The sequence below is a fragment of the Clinocottus analis genome, unplaced genomic scaffold, assembly GCF_023055335.1.
Source record: "Clinocottus analis isolate CAN_PGR_092001 unplaced genomic scaffold, fCliAna1.0.p SCAF_6, whole genome shotgun sequence".
Lineage (NCBI taxonomy): Eukaryota > Metazoa > Chordata > Actinopteri > Perciformes > Cottidae > Clinocottus > Clinocottus analis.
Window position 1 is genome coordinate 19,162,847 of NW_027176218.1, and position 20,751 is coordinate 19,183,597.

Sequence of the window (20,751 nt, forward strand, 5' to 3'; positions counted from 1 at the left end):
CTGCCCCCCGCACTGAAAGTGGAAGCTTATTCCACAGAAGAGGAGCTTGATAACTGACACAACCACAACCTCTATTTTAAGACTGTCTGTCTGTCTATCCATCCATCCATCCATCTATCTATCTATCTGCAGAACTGTGTTTTTCACCCCTGATGATAATGGATTCATAGTACAGATTGAAAAAAAGCCACTTTGGGAAGGACAGAAAAAAGTCATGGTAAATAAGCTTTCAGGCAGTTTTGATGTGCACTGTAACCACAGCAGTACAGATCACATGATTACTTTTGATATTGGAGAGAAATTAAATGTATAGGTGCATATTGTTACCAGACAGAAGCTGCTCTATAATTCAGAATGTGCATGATGTCGATTCTTTTTGATTCGACTGTGGTAGAAAAAAGGCAATCTATCGGTATTGGGTACGGAGGGTTAAACACTTTGAATACAGAATAAACAATACACAGATGGATGCACGCACACACGAAAGGTTAATGAATAAATCCTCATTCCTGCTTGAAAACTCTCCTACCCCCCCGACAGGAGACAGATGTGATGATGAAATGTGATGCATGTGTTAGTGTCAGTGCATGTCACACTAATCAACGTGATGTTGTGGGAAGGCGCAAAAATAGAACGCCACTTTTGACGTTTAGCACGGTCGCAGTTTTGAACGTAAAGGTTAACGGTGTAAATTCGAACAACTACTTCGTTATTTTTTTGGCCCAAAAAATACTTGGTTAAAAAAGGTTGTGTTTTGGGTTCAAATAAGGACATTTGTTGCATAAATGAAGCTATGTACACAAGCTAAATAACTAATGGAAGTAAGCCAACGATTTGAGCACAACCTCTGACAAGCAAAAAAAGCCCAAAACGTGTAGCAATAATACACAAAATAACTTAAGAAATTAACGTGTTCCTTATCGACCGTTTGGTGAGACCATGCTGCAATATGGCACATGCAGAACTGGCTGAAAAATTAAAGTTTCATAGTTGGTGCTGGTGGGTCTCTTCTCTGCTCCTTTTTCCAGAATAGCTGGATAATCAACCACTCCAGAGCGTGTTGTTGATTCTCACAACACCTCATCAAAGGGAGATTTAGTCCAAATCAATAAAAGCAGCCATCTGTGTGTCTGTTCGCTTTGGAGTTTTAAGCTTAATTCACATCAGAGGCAGGAGAACGCCTCTGCCAAGGCTTCTATCAGGAAAAATCCATTTGCAGTGTTGGACAATGAAAATCGGACTCTGATTTCTCCCACTGATGGGCTTCCTGATGGTGAGACGTTCTCTCCAATGCTTCAAAACCTTAGACACGTTGCTTTTATCACGTCATTTCAACAGAACAATTTGTTGATAGCATTTGCGAAAATGGCGCTTATGGTGATTAATTTGCCATGTCGCTCTCATTACTGAACTTCCCTGAACCTGTTATCATTGCAGAATTTACTTTTTCCGCTCTAGTTACTATTGCTGTGCCTCGCACGTACTGAAGGTAGGTAGTTAAAATGATAAAAACCCTCTCTCCATCTTTTTAATGGTTCCAGCTGAAAACCGTGTAAAACAGTCTGAAGTGGAACTTCCCCAGTTTATTTCTTAGATTAAGATAATTATTCTTTGTGTTGCAAGTTTACTGAAATGTTATGTTTAAATATTCAAATGAATCCTTCTTTTTTTCCAATATGTGCTAATTTGGTTCTATTACCAGAACCGAATTATAAACAGGAATAAAGCTTCAAAATGATTGTTTCATTTTTTTTGACATATTGGAGTAAAATCTTTTAACAAAGAAAATTGGATCAGTTAATAAAGTTCATCACTATGAAACTGCTTACATACTTCGACAATCAACACGCAAGATTAGTATTAACTCTTTTGTCCATATTTGGAAACTGTATGTTTTAACAATGTTACAAGAGAAAAGGGTAAGAGTTCTGCACAGGCCTGTAGGGAAGACCGGGCAAGCTAAACATGGAGTGGGCTGGTTGTGAATGGGGCCTTTTAACAAAAACAGTAAACCCATAAAATAATGCAGCAGGAAATACTCCTTGACATTAGAAGTAGCGTTGCGTTACACTACTAGTAGTAGTTAGCCAGTTAGCTGGACATGCTTAAGCAAGAGCAGACACGTTCACTGTTTAATCCATTCTTTACCATTATGTTCTTGGTTTTGGAAAATCAAAAAAAGAAGAAAAAAAATCCACAATTCTTCCATAACGACATTAAAATAGGTCTTCAAAGCATTAGAACTACATATTTATTGAATGTCTTGAAAGCACCAAATGAGAACTCAGTAAGTGATTTGTCTGCTCTATTGACCACTAAGACTTTGATGTAAGCCACTTCCAATGTACTACAGACTTTATACTTGCACCCGCTATTCCTTCATATATAAACTCAAGCAACCCCACTACAGACAATTACACTAATCAAAACCTCGCTAACCTTTTTTTTTGTAATTATAATTGTCGACTTCCTTTTGCTTATTGATTATTGAAGCTCCTGAATCCAATTAACTGCCACCAGCTGTACAGGGTTTAGGCAGCGGGCGCCTTGATTGCATCCTGGACTTGAAAAGCAGAGACGCCATGCGGCTTTAGAAAAGGTTCTTACAAAAGTAATTGAATGAAGCCACGGGCTGTTTTACGTATTCTAAAAAACAAACTTATCAAATATGGAACAACAGTGTTTTCAATATTTATTTATTTTTGCTCTCAAATATTTAGAAAGTAAGGTGGCTTGAATGGAGAATGGTTAGCCTTGGACACATTTCATATGAGGGTAGGTTACTGATATGAGCTGTAAATTCGTTTAGAAACAGAAAACCTGAACTCTAGCTGTGAAATATAAATATATTTTTCCCAACAAATACATCACCTATTTGGCACATCAAAGCCAGGGTACAGCGGGACAAGCTGCACGCTTTCTCGCTGTGTCAGCTGAGAACACAAGCCTTGCACTGTCGGGGAACACATGCTGTATATCTCCGCTGCTTTCCATTCACCCCAGCTGGTACCCGGTGCATATAGCTGCACACACAAGACGACAGGCTGTGTTCCCGCCTCATTTCACACATCTTGGTGCCTAGCAGTGCTTGCAAGCATAGATCCCTTTAGGGTTGTGCCTAAATGGACCATAATTTACTAATTGAACATGTATTGAAGAAGACTCGAAACTAGAGATTGAAACCATATAAACTTATGTTCACAATGTTTACTGAGGGAATAATTCAAGAGAAGTAGAGCCATTTTCTCCTAAACTTCTATACAGACTAGTTTTTTTTTTTTTATAAACAGGAGTCACCCCCTAAAGGGCCGTAGAGAGAATTCATGTTTTAGGACACTTCTGCTTTGGCTTCACTCTGGGTGCCATCCTGACACCTTTCCAGCTACCAACTGAGCTTCTCTCATTGGAAAAAGGTTAGCAACACAGGGCTGGATTTTTTTGTTTGGCTAATTCTTTCAAATTTAGCGTACTCTTCTTGCTGGTTTTCCAAGATTATTGACCAACAGAAGATTACTAGCCTTTAATATAATATTATTAAGTTAAAAAATAGTTTATATATATATATATACACACACACACACACACTTATACAACTTGGTTGGAGTCACACGAACCAAGTTGTTTTAAGCCGTCTATGGGCTGACAGACGGGCACGTTCATTCTTGTTAGCTGTGCCGTAATTGGTGATGTCACAGCAGGTTGCTCGCTTTTGACAACTAATACATGCAATTGCAAACACCAATTAAATGGATATTAAATAGACCCCCCCCCTGCTTTACTAGAGGTCAAAAGGAATTGTTTCGAAGGAGACCAATCAACGACATTATCTTGACATCTTGTGCCAGACATGTTCTATGTCTCGACTTGATGAAGGTGGCATTAATTCACACTGCTTGTATGGCATAGTTTGTAAGCAAGCTGTTACAACATTACTGGATTTAGAAAATATTATAACTACGTGGTGACATAGTAGTGAATTTCCGCTGCACAATTTCCATCCCATTTTACACCATTGTTTACAATAATCTGTAATTAAAACAAGAAGACTAAAGTGCCTATTTAAAGCCAAACTATTATGTTTTTACTAAAACTGTTTTGTGGCAATTTGTTTTTAATTTACATTTTTAAACTCCATCTGCAGTAGAAAATACATTTTAATCTCTCAGTTTAGCACAGGGATGCTTAATGCATATATAAATGAGTACAGTTGTTTAATTTCGAGATAGTTATGAGAGAATTAGTTTCTTAGTGAATTTGGGCTTTGGGCAGTATTATAATAAAGACTGGAATTTTGTGTCTTTTGAACTCAAGGACTGGACTATAACTGCATCCATTAATGAGCTCATACAGATCTCTCACATTGTGCCAGAAATGCTCTCAGCTCTTTTTTAGCAAGGAAGTCAAATGATAAAGGAAAACAATGCTGAATAGATTTGCAATTCAATATTAACACGACTTCTAACAGCTGTTAAAGCAGAGCATGTATTCATAATGGGAATATCTTACCTTGGACGATGCCCAGAGTTTCACTGATATTATCTGTATATTATGCAGACTGCAAAACATTGTACCAAATAAGGACACTCTGTCCGCTGGGTTAAAAAATAACTTCAGAAGTTCTTTCTTTGTGTTGAGTCTGATTCAGAACGACAAGCTACAAAGAAAAAGGGAGCTGAAGAAAAAAGCAGTGGCTGGGACAGATACAGTGAGCACAGTCATATCTCTTTGTAACTCTCTCTCTCTTTTTCTTTGGGATTGAGAATGAGGGTGTCATCCTAATACATCGCTAGCTACCTAGAAGTAGTGACAGAGAATAGCAAGAAGCACGTACATTTAATCTGAAGAACATGTTACTAAACAATATCAATGTAATATTGATGCCTCCATATACCCATCATAAGTAAATGAGACAATGAGTGAGAACGTGATCTCTCTGGAAGCCAGTGCGGACGCGCGCTGTTGGAGGCCCAGACCGCATTTCCAGGCCCGTCGGAGGAAAGAGAGGCGTGGGAGGACCAGAACCATGCACGCCCCAGACTGTGAAACCGTACTGCAAAAAAATTAAAAGTTTTGGTGCTAAAAAGAACTCGCACTTTTGTCCACAGAGACTGCCAAAATCTACACAAAAACTAGTGGTAACTTGTTTGATCAATGTGAAAATCCTTACTGCTTTGTGAGACTGCCCTCCTTGCTGTCTGTGAGCAGCTCCAAACTGCTAGAGCAGCCTCTCTCTCCTCTGTCGTTATGCTCCTCGACCTTTCTGCTGCCTTTGACACAACGAACCACCACATCCTTATCTCCTCCCTCCAAGACCTTCATATCACAGGCACTGCGTTCGCCCTCTTCTCATCCTACCTCGACGACCGGGTAATTTGGAGAAGATCTGTGTCGGAACCTTGTCCTCTCACTACTGGGGTCCCTCAAGGCTCCGTCCTGGGTCCTCTTCTTTTCTCTCTGTATACAAACTCTCTCGGCTCTGTCATTCGCTCGCATGGCTTTTCCTACCATCGCTATGCTGATGATACCCAACTTATCCTCTTGTTTCCCCAATCAGATACACAGGTAGCAGCACAAATCTCTGCCTGTCTGACTGATATCTCACAGTGTCCACACACCACCTGAACATTGACCCTGACAAGACTGGACTACTTTTTCTTCCTGGAAAAGGCTCTCTCACCCACAACCTCACTATTACTATTTAACAACTCTGTGTTGGCCCCGACCCTGACTGCCAAGAACCTCGGTGTGACTCTCGGCAGTCAACTCTCCATGACTGCCAACATTACCGCAACCACACGTTCCTGCGCTCCATGCTGTAAAACATCAGAAGAATACGTTCCCTTCTCACTCAGGAGGCGGCACAGGTTCTCGTCCAGGCTCTGATCATCTTGACTACTGCAACTCTGTCCTGGCAAGTCAACCTGCCAACGGCATTGGACCTCTACAGCTTATCTAGAATGCAGCAGCTCGATTGGTCTTTAACCTCCTGAAATTACCCACAGTACTCCGCTCCTCCACGACCTTCACTGGTTACTGGTGGTCGCCCGCATCCGCTTCAAAACATTGGTACTGACGTACCGTACTACGAACAGATCGGGTCCGATCTATATCCAGGACATGGTAAAACCGTACACCCCAGCTCGTTCACTCCGCTCAGCTTCTGCCAATCGGCTTGTAGCTCCGTCACCGCAAGCTAAACACTCAACAAAGTCCCAACTGTTTGCAGTCCTGGCTCCTCAATGGTGGAATGAGCTCCCCATTGACATCAGGACAGCAGAAAGTGTCTACATCTTCCGTCGCAAACTAAAAACACATCTTTTTCGACTACACCTTGAACAAAGAAGGTAGCGCGGTAGTAGCACTTTAGTAGCACTCAGATGGCACTTACTGATAGCACTTTGTAGTTTGACATTATTGAAGGAATTGTACTTACCTGATTCTTGTAGTTGTTCTCACGGTTGAATGCACTTATTATAAGTTGCTTTGGATAAAAGCGTCAGCTAAATGAAATGTAATGTAAAAGAATGATGACAACGAAACATAACCACAATGTATGGTTGAATGAATAAATTGAAACAAAAAGGCTTTGGAGCACTTTTCCAGTCCTTCATTATCACATTTATGTGAGAACATTCAATTGTGAGAAACCATGTATAATATAGGGAAATACATAGGAGCAATCCATCTTGTATGTCTTAAATACGTTGTAAAGCAATAGAGTAGAAAGCAATTAATAGAGCAGGCAGGGTGGGACACGTTAGAAGAATTGTTTCAGGTTTTAATGGTTTGGATTTGATCATATGCTGTTTATATTGTGTATATACAACATACCGTCTCATGCATCAGATTAATCAAATTAAATTTACTTGAGTAAGGGGAGACAATGTTATCATCTTTCCTCATTTAGCATTCTGAATAAACAGTCTGTCCTCTCTGGGGAACCAGGTTTGTCTGTGCCAGCGTTTTTCACTCGCAAAGCTGTGTTCACTGATCATTGACCCTCCCCGCCCCACCCTCACTCTTTCCATCTTTAGATGTATCTGTGAGCCTGTTGTCTTTGCTGGTGACCACCTGTGGTCTGGCTCTCTTCAGTGTCTCCCTCTTTGTCTCGTGGAAGTTATGCTGGGTGCCACTGACTGGCCGCTTCCTCCCAGATGTCCTCAAGGGGGCACACTTCCTGGGAGGAGACCAACAGCCCGTCCTCACAGAGGTAAGAAGGAGAGGTTCATGTTCAATCTTCACATACAAAGTGAAAGTATTGATACGTTGAACAATATTTTGTCAAATGACTTCAATATATTTTATTAATATAGACTAAGCGTAAATCATAGACTGTATACCATTTGGATGGAGCCTCCGGGACGTCACCCATGGGTTTCTGAAGAAACCCATGGGTGACGTCCTGGTGATAAAAATAAGGCATAAAATGTATAACTGATTGCACAAGATATGATAATAGTATTGCTGTGTATAAAGTGCTACAATGTCCAAGTATGGTCTAAATGCTGAGATGTGATCAGACTGTCCAAAGTGTGGCCAGTACATGGCATGATAGGCTTAATTGTAGGCTGTAGGTTTAACTGTAGGCTGTTGTCACTTTTGTGTATTTGCATTACTGTAACTATGACACAAGGTGCTGTTATCTGCCGGTCAGGTGGACGGGGACGATAGAGAGTACAGCGAGGATGGCTGTGGGAAGGAGCCTTCAGGACCCTTCTCGGCTGTGGTTGTTCCAGAGTCAGGCCTAAAGATAAGCCACACGTCGCCTGACATCCCACTGGAAACTCAGGCTAAAGTGGAGAAAAAACAGTTCCACACTTTGGCCAGGGACAGGGTCCAGAGACAGATTACTGAGCCAACTTCATCTGTAAGGTCAGTACACATCGAACTACTACTGTCCAGCTTTTGACATTGGCAGATTAAACACAGATGGAAACACACAGTCACAGACACCTAGAACTCTGGGTTCAGCGATACCTTTTCACAAAGCTAACAGCCTACAGTGCATCAGGCTTAAGGGAATAAAGTGGCTCCAGCAGTGGCCTCACAGCAACAAAGAAGAGTCAATCAAAACTGTTTGAATATATCCACTTTTACACTTTGTTTCAGGCACAATTCCATACGACGTCAGATGAACTTATCCAATCCAGACTTCAACCCTGCTCAGTTCCAGCGCCAAGAGTCACTGTCTGGTTTGGGCCGAATAAAACCAGAACTCTACAAGCAGCGATCTGTGGATGCAGAAGATGGCCATCGCCCCGACGGCTGCGGCCGTCTCCTCTTCGTCCTGAAGTTTGACTTTGACCTAGAGCAGCTGATCGTGAAGATCCACAAGGCCCAGGACCTTCCCGCCAAGGACTTCTCAGGGACCTCCGATCCTTACGTCAAGATCTACCTGCTGCCTGACCGCAAAACTAAGCACCAGACCAAGGTGCACCGCAAGACACTCAACCCGGTGTTCGATGAGGTGTTTCTATTTCCTGTGGCGTACACCGAGCTGTCAAGCCGCAAGCTGCACTTCAGCGTCTACGACTTTGACAGGTTCTCTCGCCATGACTTGATTGGCCAAGTGGTGGTAGACAACTTTCTGGATCTTGCCGACTTTCCACGGGAGACTAAACTGTGCCGGGACGTACAATACGTGACCTCGGTGAGAAAGCAACTTTTATCCATTATCTTAAGTTCCATCACTATGTGGCCATCTCTCTTCTTCTCCCCACTGATAATGCATGTCTTAGTAAAGCCTTCCATAAAGCAGTAGCATGGTTGTTAATAGCAACCAACTGACTGAAATGTAGCAGCATGTTTGCAGTGGGATACATGTGTACATCTGTTCGACCAGTGGTATCCATTCCAGCATAAATCCCATGCCCTTTCTTGAGTTTGGCCAGAATCTGCTCAAACAATCAAAAAGAGCACAAAAGCCTGTTATAACAACAGTGGGAGGGAGATGTATCAATGGAATTGTGTCTCATTTCCCCTTCAAGTGGAACTAATCTGTGGTTTCAAAAGGCAGAAACATAGAAATATACTTAGACACAGTTAATGTTTAATGAAAGCAGTAGGAAACACTTGGGGGTACTGACCCAGATCTACGCTGACACAAGACTGGGGTTGGTTTGACAGAGATACAGCGACACTGTCTATATTACATTATTCACTTGGATAAATCTATAGAGTTAGTACACTGAGTAACTCAGTAAGAAAGTTAGAGCCTCCTGCAAGGGAATTCCTCATAGTTTGCTGGTGTTATAGAGTGTAGATGGCGATCGGGTGTGTCTCAGTTTGGGATTGAAACCCTGGTTTTCTGGTTTATGGGCAAACAGTGCCAGAAACTAACCATGAAGACTGGACTTACACTTTGTTTCCATCTTCAGTCTCTCCTACCCAAATCAATTTCCAGGGAAATAGGGGGATTACATTTGTTCTAACCAATTACGAGAGACCTACTTATCCGCAGGAATGGCATTTAAGTTACATGTTGCCATCACAACATACTTTGTGCTGGTGTTTGGAGAGTGAAATGGAGAGAAAATGTGTTATATTTTCAGGAAATGCTCTGAATGGGATGATTGAGTTCAGGAGATTTATCTAGCCCTAGATTGCTAACAAAAACACACCCGAGGATGCAAATTACTTTTTAATAATAGGTTATACTTCATATAGCCTTAATATTGCAAAGTAAGCTTTAGTGGGGCAAGCAGGTAGTACTGGCCCGACTTTACCCGTCTCCTTTAAAACCTTTTGAGCCCCAAAGTGCACCCTACGGGAATGAGCCTTCGAGGATTTAGCAGGTCTGTGTTCAAGTAGTAATATGAACCCCAAATTAATCCTAATACTTGTGTTATTTTATATAATTTTTCCAGAGTTTATTTGTGAAAAGGATTTATATATATATATATATATATATAAATCCTATCATATAAATATATATATGTATATATATATATATATATATATATATACGTATATATAAATATATATGTGTATATATATATATGTGTATACATATATATATATATGTATATACGTATATATATATATATATATATATATATATATATATATATATATATATATATATATATACGTATATACATATATATACATATATATGTATATGTATATATATACGTATATATATACATATATATATATATATGTATATACGTATATATATATATGTATATACGTATATATATATATATGTATATATATACGTATATACATATATATATATATATACTACATTTTGATTGTTACTATAAACACCTAGCATTATCTAAAACAGATGTCCCTAGAATGCGCTTTTGATCCTCTCTGAGTGTTTTCAACTTCCTGGTGCAAGGCCTAAACAACAACCTCTTTGGAAAGATAATGACCTAAAGAACCGGAATCTGCAAGAAAAATCACAATAACACAAAGCCTTGGCCTGTTACAAAGGAATTTAGAAAAACAAACTGTGTCGTTCGGTTTGAAAATGGAAAAGTTATAAGCTTTATGCCTAAACATGCTCGGATTGATGCATGCTTGGATTCAAAATCTGCATAAATCTCGCCTTAAGACATGTGACACGTTCGAAAAAATAAAAAAGGAGGAAATTGCCGACCCCAGTTTGCAGTCTGAAAAGTCGAAGGAGTAGGGAAACCAAACAGCCCGCCTTTACTTGGACCTTTCAAGTACTAATATACATCAACTAAGATTCTATCATACCTTGTTAGATTCAGGCTCAGAAAATTACATAATGGTGTTTATTATTGTTAATCAATGTTGTCGTTCCGGAGATCCTGTAGGAAACATCGCTTGACCTTTTTTTTTTCTCCATAATTTCTTGTCTGCTAATAGGTGCAGCAGGTTTTTGGGGCATGGGGCTCATAAGGTTGGGGTACCACAGATCCATTAAAAAATAAACTACATTTTTAAAATACTTTAAACCTTTTACTGTCAACACAGCTGCTCCTCATCAAGTATTAAAGTTCAAAGCTGCAGATAATGATCGATAGCTGGGTCAGCACTCAACCAGCTCTGACCTGTTATTGCAGTGCTATCGACAGCAAAGACCCTTGTGGGATCACACACACACACACACACACACACACACACACACACACACACACACACACACACACACACACACACACACACACACACACACATCTTGTTGGTTCTACAATATTGTGTTAACATCTTCCAGCTAAATAAGGTCAGTATAAATGGGTCAGAAGCTCCACTGAGGCATCCGACTTGTGAACTATGTCTCCTGTGTCCAAGTCGTAGGCGTCCACTTTCTAAATGTAATCCCTTATTAATCATCCATTTACCCAACACACACTGCAACCAGCAATGCAAACTGTTAGGTTTTTCCAACACGGGATATAATGTGTTTACTTTGAGCAACTTTGGCAAATGTTTTTCTTCCAAAGCAAGAGAATAACTTGTTGTATTTCTAGTTATATTTATTTTTTATTCTAAGTTTTGATCTTTTGAAATGTTTCTAAAATATTAACAAATATTTTTTAAATAAACCCTCCCAGGGGAGCACATAGGTGCATGCTGGTCCTTTACCCGCCTATAAAGATGTAACTGCAGTTACCCAATTCAAATTAAACTAATTATGAATCATGCACAAACTGTATGTACTGAACAAGACAATAATTAAACCAAACAAAACTAGCAAAAGAACACTTTTGAAAGAACACTTTAAAAAATCTAATCCAAATAAAACAAACATCTAGAATGATTAGTCAAACAATACTATTTTTTGTTAGTAAAAACAAATGTTAACGCTAACAAATATTTCCACTATCTTTTTAGGAGAAAACATCAGATTTTTTGTGCACATCAATTATGTCGTTTCAATTAATTATTCCTCATAGTCTCTTCTGCACTTTAACAGGCTCGTTGGAGAGACTGACATGTTGAAAAAACAGTTCACACAGCTCCTCAAGAAATTGTGAATTACTTTCAACTTCTCGCTGTGCTTATCACACACACACACACACACACACACGCACACACACACACACATACACACACACTCGCACACACACACACACACACACACACACACACACACACACACACACACACACACACACACACACACCCCTTTTCTGTAAATATATACAATTGTTTTATGAAGTCATTAAAATGATATGGTCATGAGATAAGGCTTAGAGGACATGGAAAGGCATAGATTTTGCCTTGGCCATCCAAAAATACAGTATTTCAGGACAGAGACTGTAAAAACAAAACTTTTCTTTGGATGTTAAAATTTACATACAACAGTCCTTGAATAAGTGCAATTTTACTATGAGTACAAACTCAGAACAACACAATTCAAGAAAGTACAGTTTCTTCAAGAAAGTTAAACTACAAAGTGCTATCAGTAAGTGCCATTTAAGTGCTACTAACACTATTTAAATATGTGTTTTTAGTGTGTGGCAGTAAATGTAGAGCCTTTCTTCTGTCCATATGTCAATGGGGAGCTCATATTTTACCATATGTGGCAGAACAATTCCAGTTTGTATTGATTTAATCTGAGTTGTGTTTGCACATGTGTCAGTTTGTGGCCATGTCCCGGCGTTTGGCATCAGGAAGGGAGGTCTGAAGGAACATGGAGCTTTCACAGTGACTCTCTCTTGCCTGTCCCCCAACAGAACTAGGCTACCTCCCTTGGGATAACAAGGAGGGACCCGACACTGGTCCAGTCTGCGTGCATTAATCATAGCTCCTGGCACAGAGCGAGCATCCGTTCCTGGCCATATGCTCTGTAATGTACACATATTTCTGGGCTTAATGCTAATCGAAAAATAAGTTATTCCTCTTGTGAGGTGTCGACCATTGGAGCACTGGCACAGTGTACAGTGCCTGGACTCTATACTCTGAGGCAGGCATGCAGATTAGTGCTTTTGAAGTTTCAATATATAAATAAATCAAGCTTACCACGGTCAGACGCTTCTTCTGTGGGGATGATATGGCATTAACAAGTGGAACTAACAACTGATTATTTTATACAAACGACCTTCCTCTACGGCTCTCCAGTGGCTTTGTTGTTCTTTATCTAGTTTGTAAAGTCCTGGCATAGTGAATTGCCAACATCACTGCCACATAACATAGTTTTGTGAGTTCACAATAGCAAGGAAGGAATGAAGAACCAGAACGTCCCAAATGTAGGAGGTGAGATGAACTTATTAGCTGTGTTGCAACCAAATCATGCATGGACTTAGTCTCCTGGTGTCCCCCATATCTTTCTGAAGAGCTGGCACCATCTTGGCAGCTAAGTCCTGGCTTATCTAAAATTAGTTCATGCCTTCCGTAAAGTCAGTCATTTGGAGCCAGCCTCAAGTGTTTATTTGAGGAACTGCAGTTTTTGGTAGCCCCGATAGGTGCCGCTTGGTTGAACCTTTTATTTTTAACTAAGTATAAACCACTTTAAAATACTTGCTAAGCTTTCTAATTGCATGGGGAAAGTAGTATGTGTATGAATATGTAATGTAAAGAGAAAATGGAGCTCGTCGGTCAGTCTCTCTGAGCAGCTAAAGCTGTTTACCAACTAGTCCTTTGAGTAGTCACTGCATCACCAAGAGTCGAGAACAGGGTCACTTGACTTGCTTTGCAAGGACGCGCCTTTTCCTTTTCTTGCAATTTTGTTTTTTTAGAACAGACAAGCTTTATTAGTCCATCTGAATGCTTTTTGACACACTCTTGCACCATAGTTACAGTCAAAGTACACAGAAATTGAATCAAATTGAATTTGAATCAAGTAATTTTCATAAGAATAACATTTTGCAAAGACGCGTGGATACATTTTCGATTTGCTAAGTCTTTTGTGACAATTTATAACAGTTACTAGTACAGGACACTGGAACCCAAAGGAACGACACAGAGACAGATGGACAAGGATAGTTTGGTTTATTCAAGTTCAGGCAGGGTCAACACCAGGAGATCAGTCATAAGGCAAACAAATCCAAAAGAAGCGGGCAGAAAACCTGTAGTTGAGAACAGGCAGGTTCAGAACGCTTGGCAGTACATCAAGGAACAAGTGCAAGTGGAGGACTTGAATAGTGAGGGATTGATGAGAGGATGTTCTGGAGGTGAGATGGGCAAGGAGAACCAGGTGAGAGGAATGAGAGTTGAGGCTGTGGGAAGATCTGAAATGACAAGAGAGTTTCATAAACAGGCAGGTGGGATGAAAACAATTTAAGATTTGATGGAATGTTTGACACAATTGACTTTTTCACTAATTTAGCAGCTATAGTTTTCCAGGTTATACCACTTTCTTTTTAAATGTATTTTTTGTTGCTTAATGTTTTCCCTAATGAAAAGACATGCGTGAGAGCTTACTTTTATGAGCCCCTGGAGAGTTTAGTGGCTGTTAATATCCTGGAACTCAAAGGGAAAAATCAACAGCATCATTAAAGAAAAGTCTCCAGACTCACTGCTCATTACAAACCACCCAGTAATCCATTTGGCTCAATCTGCAGTCAATAAGTCGACTACTTGAATGCATCGTTTCCTGAGACGTTAACATTTGTGTATTGAATAAATGCCAATAGTCTGTTCCCTCATTTCCTACTCAACTGGGCGAGATGTGTTGTATTTAATAATTATGAGTGTCGAGAGACTCCCTAGCCTGTTCACTGGATAGATTCAATTTGCTTTGGGACATCATGCTGTGACATGCAGTTGCCCATTTCCTCCTCGGCTGTAGATTATTTGGAGACAAAGAGCTCAGAGACACCGTCACCCGCTGCCCCTACAGGGTCAGTCAATACTATTGACTGCAGTCTCGTTTGCCTGTAATTCGGGCCTTGATAAATGGGGTCAGCATGGCCATGTGTGTGTGTTTAATTCAGTAAAGGAGGTTCCCATTTCCCAACAATGGTAACGTATAACAAGCACTTGTCTTCTCATGTGTCCTCAGGGACTAAGTGAGAAATATGATTCTTATGATGCTTATGGTCAACAGAGTCAGTGGCAGCTCTTTATTACTGGGAAGTTGGTTTACAGCATTTTCTTCTGAGTTTTTCCTGATCTGATGTGAGGTCCTGGCACAGGGATGTTATGTGTACAGATTGTAAAGCCCTCCGAGGCAAATCTTGTGTTTGTGAATTGAATCTTTCGTTTTAGCTGCTGTGTCATCAATGTTTTCTGTTAGCGTGTTGGTTTTACCATGACTTCCTCTGGCTTACTCTGCCATGTTTCTTTTTATCTAAGTGTTTTCACAGTTTTCAAATAAACTGTGTTCCGTTGGATCTCGGGACGCAAGACATCATTTTCTTTACCTGCTGAGTCGCTGTCCGTGGTGCTGATGTGCGCGGGTAGGCGTGCTGAAAGCGATGACATAACGGACCCTTTTCCCTGCAGTCTGACTTGTCAAAAGTAGGAAGAGTGCAGGTGTTACTAATTACACTAACGATGGCTCCCTTAAACTCAAGCGTCCCAGTGCACGGTACCGGGACGATGAAATCAAAGCAGCTAAACGGATTTCAGCCGTCATTAATTTGATCATTCACACCTGGGATTTTTCCACACTCTGACAAGTCTAATTATCTTTCAGCAATAATGGGTCCATTGTCCCCCATCCTGATTGAAAACACGCAAGGGGTCCCGCTTTGAAAGCAATGGCCTCCCTAAATTATATCGGCATTTCTGAATGAATGTGGTACAGATTTAATGAAATGCTGGGTATTGGATCAGAGAGCATATTTGTTTGAGGGCAACTTTGATACACAATCACTCTTTCCTTCAGGCCTCATGTCTTGCATGTGCACGTCTACAAATCAGCTACCAGTTCTGCGTGTATCTGTCTCACTGTTCTTTACTGAGAGTTATGACGGATATGTAACCTGATTCTGCCAGGGTATATTCATCCATACAGCTCAAGTTCAGCCTCGGCACTGATTTATTTACTTCCACCATGTTCAGCCAGGCAGATACTGTATATTGTACTGTTGATAATTGGTAATCTGTGTAACGGGATCTCCGATGTTTAAGTGAGCTGAACAAACTCTCATGCCATGCATTTTTAGTACTCAACTCATGTAGGCTCTTTTGTTATGCAAACATCATTATTAAAAGGAGAAAAATAAGAGTTTTTTTCAGACCACAGACCCAACTGTACATTACATACATAGTAGTATAGTTTTTACTTCTTCCCAACATTGCAAGACCTAGCCCCAAAATGAATTCCTTATTTCTAAATTTTACCCCCCAAAAATAAGACAGAAACACAATATAACCTTAAGCTAACTTTCCTTACCAAAAGATAAGAGAAAGTTTGCCATGGATACGGTCCCTGCAATGAGAACATTAGCATCAAAAGTGCATGAACTAGGCTAAGAATAACATTTCACAGATTCAGTAACAGATGTGGCAGCAAAAGAATTATTCTCCATACTATAGGAACAAGTATGGCTACAACTGGCAATGAGTTAGATCAAAACAACTTGTGGCTTATTGGAGTTTTAAATCAAAACGATAACCATGCATTCTGCTGTGCAGAATAAAAGGGTGATGACACATGCATTTTTAATATGCTTTGCAGTTGCATTGCGTTACTGTATGCCCCTGAGGTTTTCACAGGAGCCTTCGGAGAATTGCTGCTTTTATGCTGTAGGCATGCATTGAAAAGGGAAACACTAACGTAGTCAAGGACACCTATGCAGCTCCTTTAACGTTAAGACTGCTGGTGTCTCGTGTCAAATCTATATTAAATAACACTTGTTGTTTAATCAAGAGAAAGCAAATTGCCTACAATGTACGTTCTTTTTTTCTGTCTGCTTAACGCAGAATGGAGCTTTCTAAAACCTGATGATGTCGTAGTGATGTCATCAGGTTTATCTCAGTTCAACATAATACCTGGGCACATCCAAACTGGTATGTTATCACACATAGCTTTTAAAACAGAGTTTAAAGGATGTGGGCATTGACAAAGTAAAGAGTTGCATTCTGGGAAATGGAGGATCCATGTTTGATTTTTTTGGAGCTTGGCCCTAGAGGATAAAAGTCCCAATAATAATAATAATAATAATAATTGATATCTGACGCTTTGATTTTCTTTTTTTTTGTTTCTAATAAGCCTCTTGGGAGCATGACTGGGTACTTGTTTCTATAACATGTGTCACACAGTGACACATTCATATGGACAGGTTGCCAGATTGTTGCAGCGCATACTTATAACAATTGACTTAAATGATAGATTATAGTCCTCTTTATCACAAACACAGAACAATGCAATTTGGAAATATATATATATATATATATATATATATATATATATATATATACATATATATATATATATATATATATATATATATATATATATATATATATATACCATTATATAATGTACTGTGTGTCCCTAAAGTAATGTTCTGCCCTGTTAGTTAGTACTTCCTCACCCCTGTGGTTAAATCATGAAGAAAGTGGGTCCCATCACAATCATTTAAACACATCCTATATAGTTATTAGTTAGTTATTAGTTAGTTAGTTATTAGTTCATGTGTAAAGGGTTAGCTAGCTAAATCTGGATCCCTCACATTACAGCATTGAGGAATATTATTTGAGATACTTAAACAAGCCACTATTCTTATATAATGGGGAAAAAAGTAAAGTTATTGCAGAATTGTTGCTGCATAACAGAAATGACTCGATTAATTAATTCTAAAATGCATTGTTGTAAAAAATATACCATTTCCGGGTGTTAACCTCTATAAAAATCCCTTATGCCAGATTGTAAGCATCTCAGAGAAAGCTTTGGTAGTGGTAGGGTGTGGGGGTAAGCCCATATATACAGCGGCGAGACACCAAGCGCCCAAAGCGTGTCCCAAAACTAAAGTGAATCCGAGGTTGGCTTTAGTTTGTTGGCGAGCACACTGACCTTCGTTGAGCCAGGAAAGAGGGGCCAGCTTGGTTTACAAGTTGCAACAAGCAAATCCTACTCATTGTGCCTTTTAAACACAACACACTTTTAGTGGAGGAAGAAAAAAGGGAGAAACACGATTGAAAAAGGGTTTGAGATCGAGCTAGACTGAGCCTGTGATCATTAAAGGCACAGCAGCAGAGAGGCTCGCAGATAAAGCCTCGCTGCCCCTGAGGGAGAGAAGGTGCTTGTGTTATAATTGGAGAAGATGGACTGTCCACACTCTCTCTCTGCTTTATTGGAGCGCTTACGAGCACCTTTCTAATTCCATTGGCTGAGCACAAGTGACCATAATCCTGACCGCGGGCTTGATTTGAGTGCTCAGAGGAGGAGGGGAAGTAAGCGGCACTGTACAGTCTGAAAACTTAAGTGTGCTGCATGAGCGTGTGCGATGGGAGGAGGATATCACATTATCGTCTGAAGGGCTAAAGGGGTTGCTGCCAGCTTGTGATTGTCGGTCTGTGTGAGTTCCTGTGCTTGTGACAAAAAATTCATTGCCGTGTTTCACCTGGGAGACGGCAATGACGATGGTGGATTCTGCCTCAGCAGCTCGTGTGATGAATCAACTCTCCTTCTGTGTGCATTTGTGCGATTCAACGCTTGCAGGCGTGCAGATGCTGACATCCGTGATGAATCAACTCATTTTGTTTAATTTGATTTTCAGCAGAAGACCCAGAGCAGTAGCATCCGAATGTGTTTGTGTGTGTGTGTGTGGCTGCCCATATAAACTGACTCGAATGAATCTTAATCAGCATTACAAAGGGTAAATATTGATGTCAAAGGGACACAATAAATTTTCAGTTCAAGCAGCAGTGACCTTTAACTAGCCTTTCTATCTAATTGGCTTTTTAGAAAGATAAATTACAAAATCACAACTGTCCTGTGTATTCATCACTGATTGAACAGAATACTTTTAAAACACATCCGAGAGTTGAGTTAACCTGCTTGGCAACCGTGTCTGTTGAAATATAAAGCAGCTGAATTCAGAGTAGCAAGTACATTTAATTACTTGTATTTGCAAATGCTTTAAAAGCTGGAACACATCTGCCAGTTGTAATTTTCCTTTTTGAAATTCCATGTCGTGATAAGGTATCCAAAATTGGCCCACACCTATGTTCCCAGGGTTTTATATTTCCAAGGTTCCATATTTACGCATGCTATGTTTCAGGGTCCCATGTTCTGAGGATCTATAGGTGACTGGGTATCAGTCATAGAGCAGGGTCGTCCTTCAATCAAAGACTCGGTGATTTGACCCCTGGCTCTGCTATTCCCTGTCTGTGTTTCTTTGGGCAAGACATTTAACCCCAAATAGCTGTGCCTACAGTGTTTGCCTGTTGTTTGTTAGTTAGTCCTGATGGGCAAGTGGCACCTCGCTTGGCAGCTTCTGCCATCAGTGTACACTTTCTCCTTCTTAACTGGAGTTGTAAATATGTTTTTTATTTGTGTGTTGGGTTGAGAGGTGGTGACTGATAAGGGTTAGGGTTAGGGACAAGTAGTGGTAAAGCGCTTTGCGTGGTCGGAAGACTAGAAAAGAGCCATACAAGTACAATTCATTTACCATAATTTCAACACCTATGTTCCCACGGTCCTATATTTTCAAGATCCTATGTTCCTTGGATCCAATGTTCCGAGGGTCCTACGTTTCCCAGTACAATAATCTATTCTAACACAAAAACATACTTCTTTGAATCCAAACCACTATCTTTTCCTCAACCTAAGTGACACCAAATGTTACCGAGTGAGTTTAAAAGTGACGCCAAAGAGTCCGAACTAAGCATCTGTATGTGACCAGTTGAGAATGAGAACAGGTTTGTGGAAGATAGAACCTCGACAACATAGGACTTTGTGAGAGAACATTTTGATGTTCCTATTGTGTGCCCTCTAAATCTGAGGAACGTATTGCCCTGGGTACAAAGGACACTGGGAACATTGGAGTGACCCCTTTTTTTTTTTAAATGTAGTAACATTTTTGCTCTTTTCACTTCTTATTTAAGATTCTGTAACAGGGAGGACTGTGTCAGCCCAATGTGTGGGAGACCGCGCACAACTTGAGATCAGAGTTTCCCCTGAAAGAAACCTTGTTTGGACCGTTATCTCATGAACGCGGCACTCGCTCCAACACCATCACACGTTATTTTCAGATGTGTTAATTGGGAAAAGAGCTTGGCATATGCATCACTATGACTAAATTGTGAAATCAGGGGTATTCTCACAGGAAGATGGGAGTCATTTAAACCTGACGGCAGACACCACAAGTTTATCCAATAACTATTTCAGAGATGCACCAAATATTCAAAACCATTATACATGACATGACATGATCATGACATGACATTCGTTTGATAGAAAAACATGCTCATGAGTCATGCTGTTGCGGCATGTTGCAGATGTGATTAAAAATGATTCCATGTTTTTTTCTTCTTTCTACCGGAGGTGTCACAGGCATGACCCATATCTGAGGTGCAAAGACTTGTGTAACATATTATAATCTGCCTTCTGTTGAATCTACCCATTAATGTTTGAGGATTTGACTCAACCGTTACTTTACCCTCACCAAACCTGAACCTACATTGAAGTTGTTTTTCTCAAGCTTAAAACCCCAAAGTCTGACACTCTTTGCACAAAATGTCAGTGCACCAGATTGATGCATTTATCTGTCAAAATTTACAAAAAATTAAGGGTGAAAATTCCTTTTTGTTCATATTCCAATATGTGTGACATATAACAAGACCAATCCAACATCATGCAGCCCAAGTTTTGTGCCTCTTTTTATTTTACCACTGGAGCAATACTTTTGCAAGCAGGTTCATTATTTGTTTGTG

General features: G+C 40.1%; 1 protein-coding gene across 1 annotated transcript in view; it reads left to right on the top strand.

Moving 5' to 3' along the window:
• Positions 1-20,751, top strand: part of syt9b (synaptotagmin IXb) — a 38,930-nt gene that overhangs the window by 8,787 nt on the left and 9,392 nt on the right. Inside the window, exons 2-4 of the mRNA XM_068603638.1 lie at positions 7,035-7,210; positions 7,655-7,872; positions 8,110-8,650. Of these exons, the coding sequence (XP_068459739.1) occupies positions 7,035-7,210; positions 7,655-7,872; positions 8,110-8,650 (935 nt within the window). The remainder of the gene's footprint in view (positions 1-7,034; positions 7,211-7,654; positions 7,873-8,109; positions 8,651-20,751) is intronic.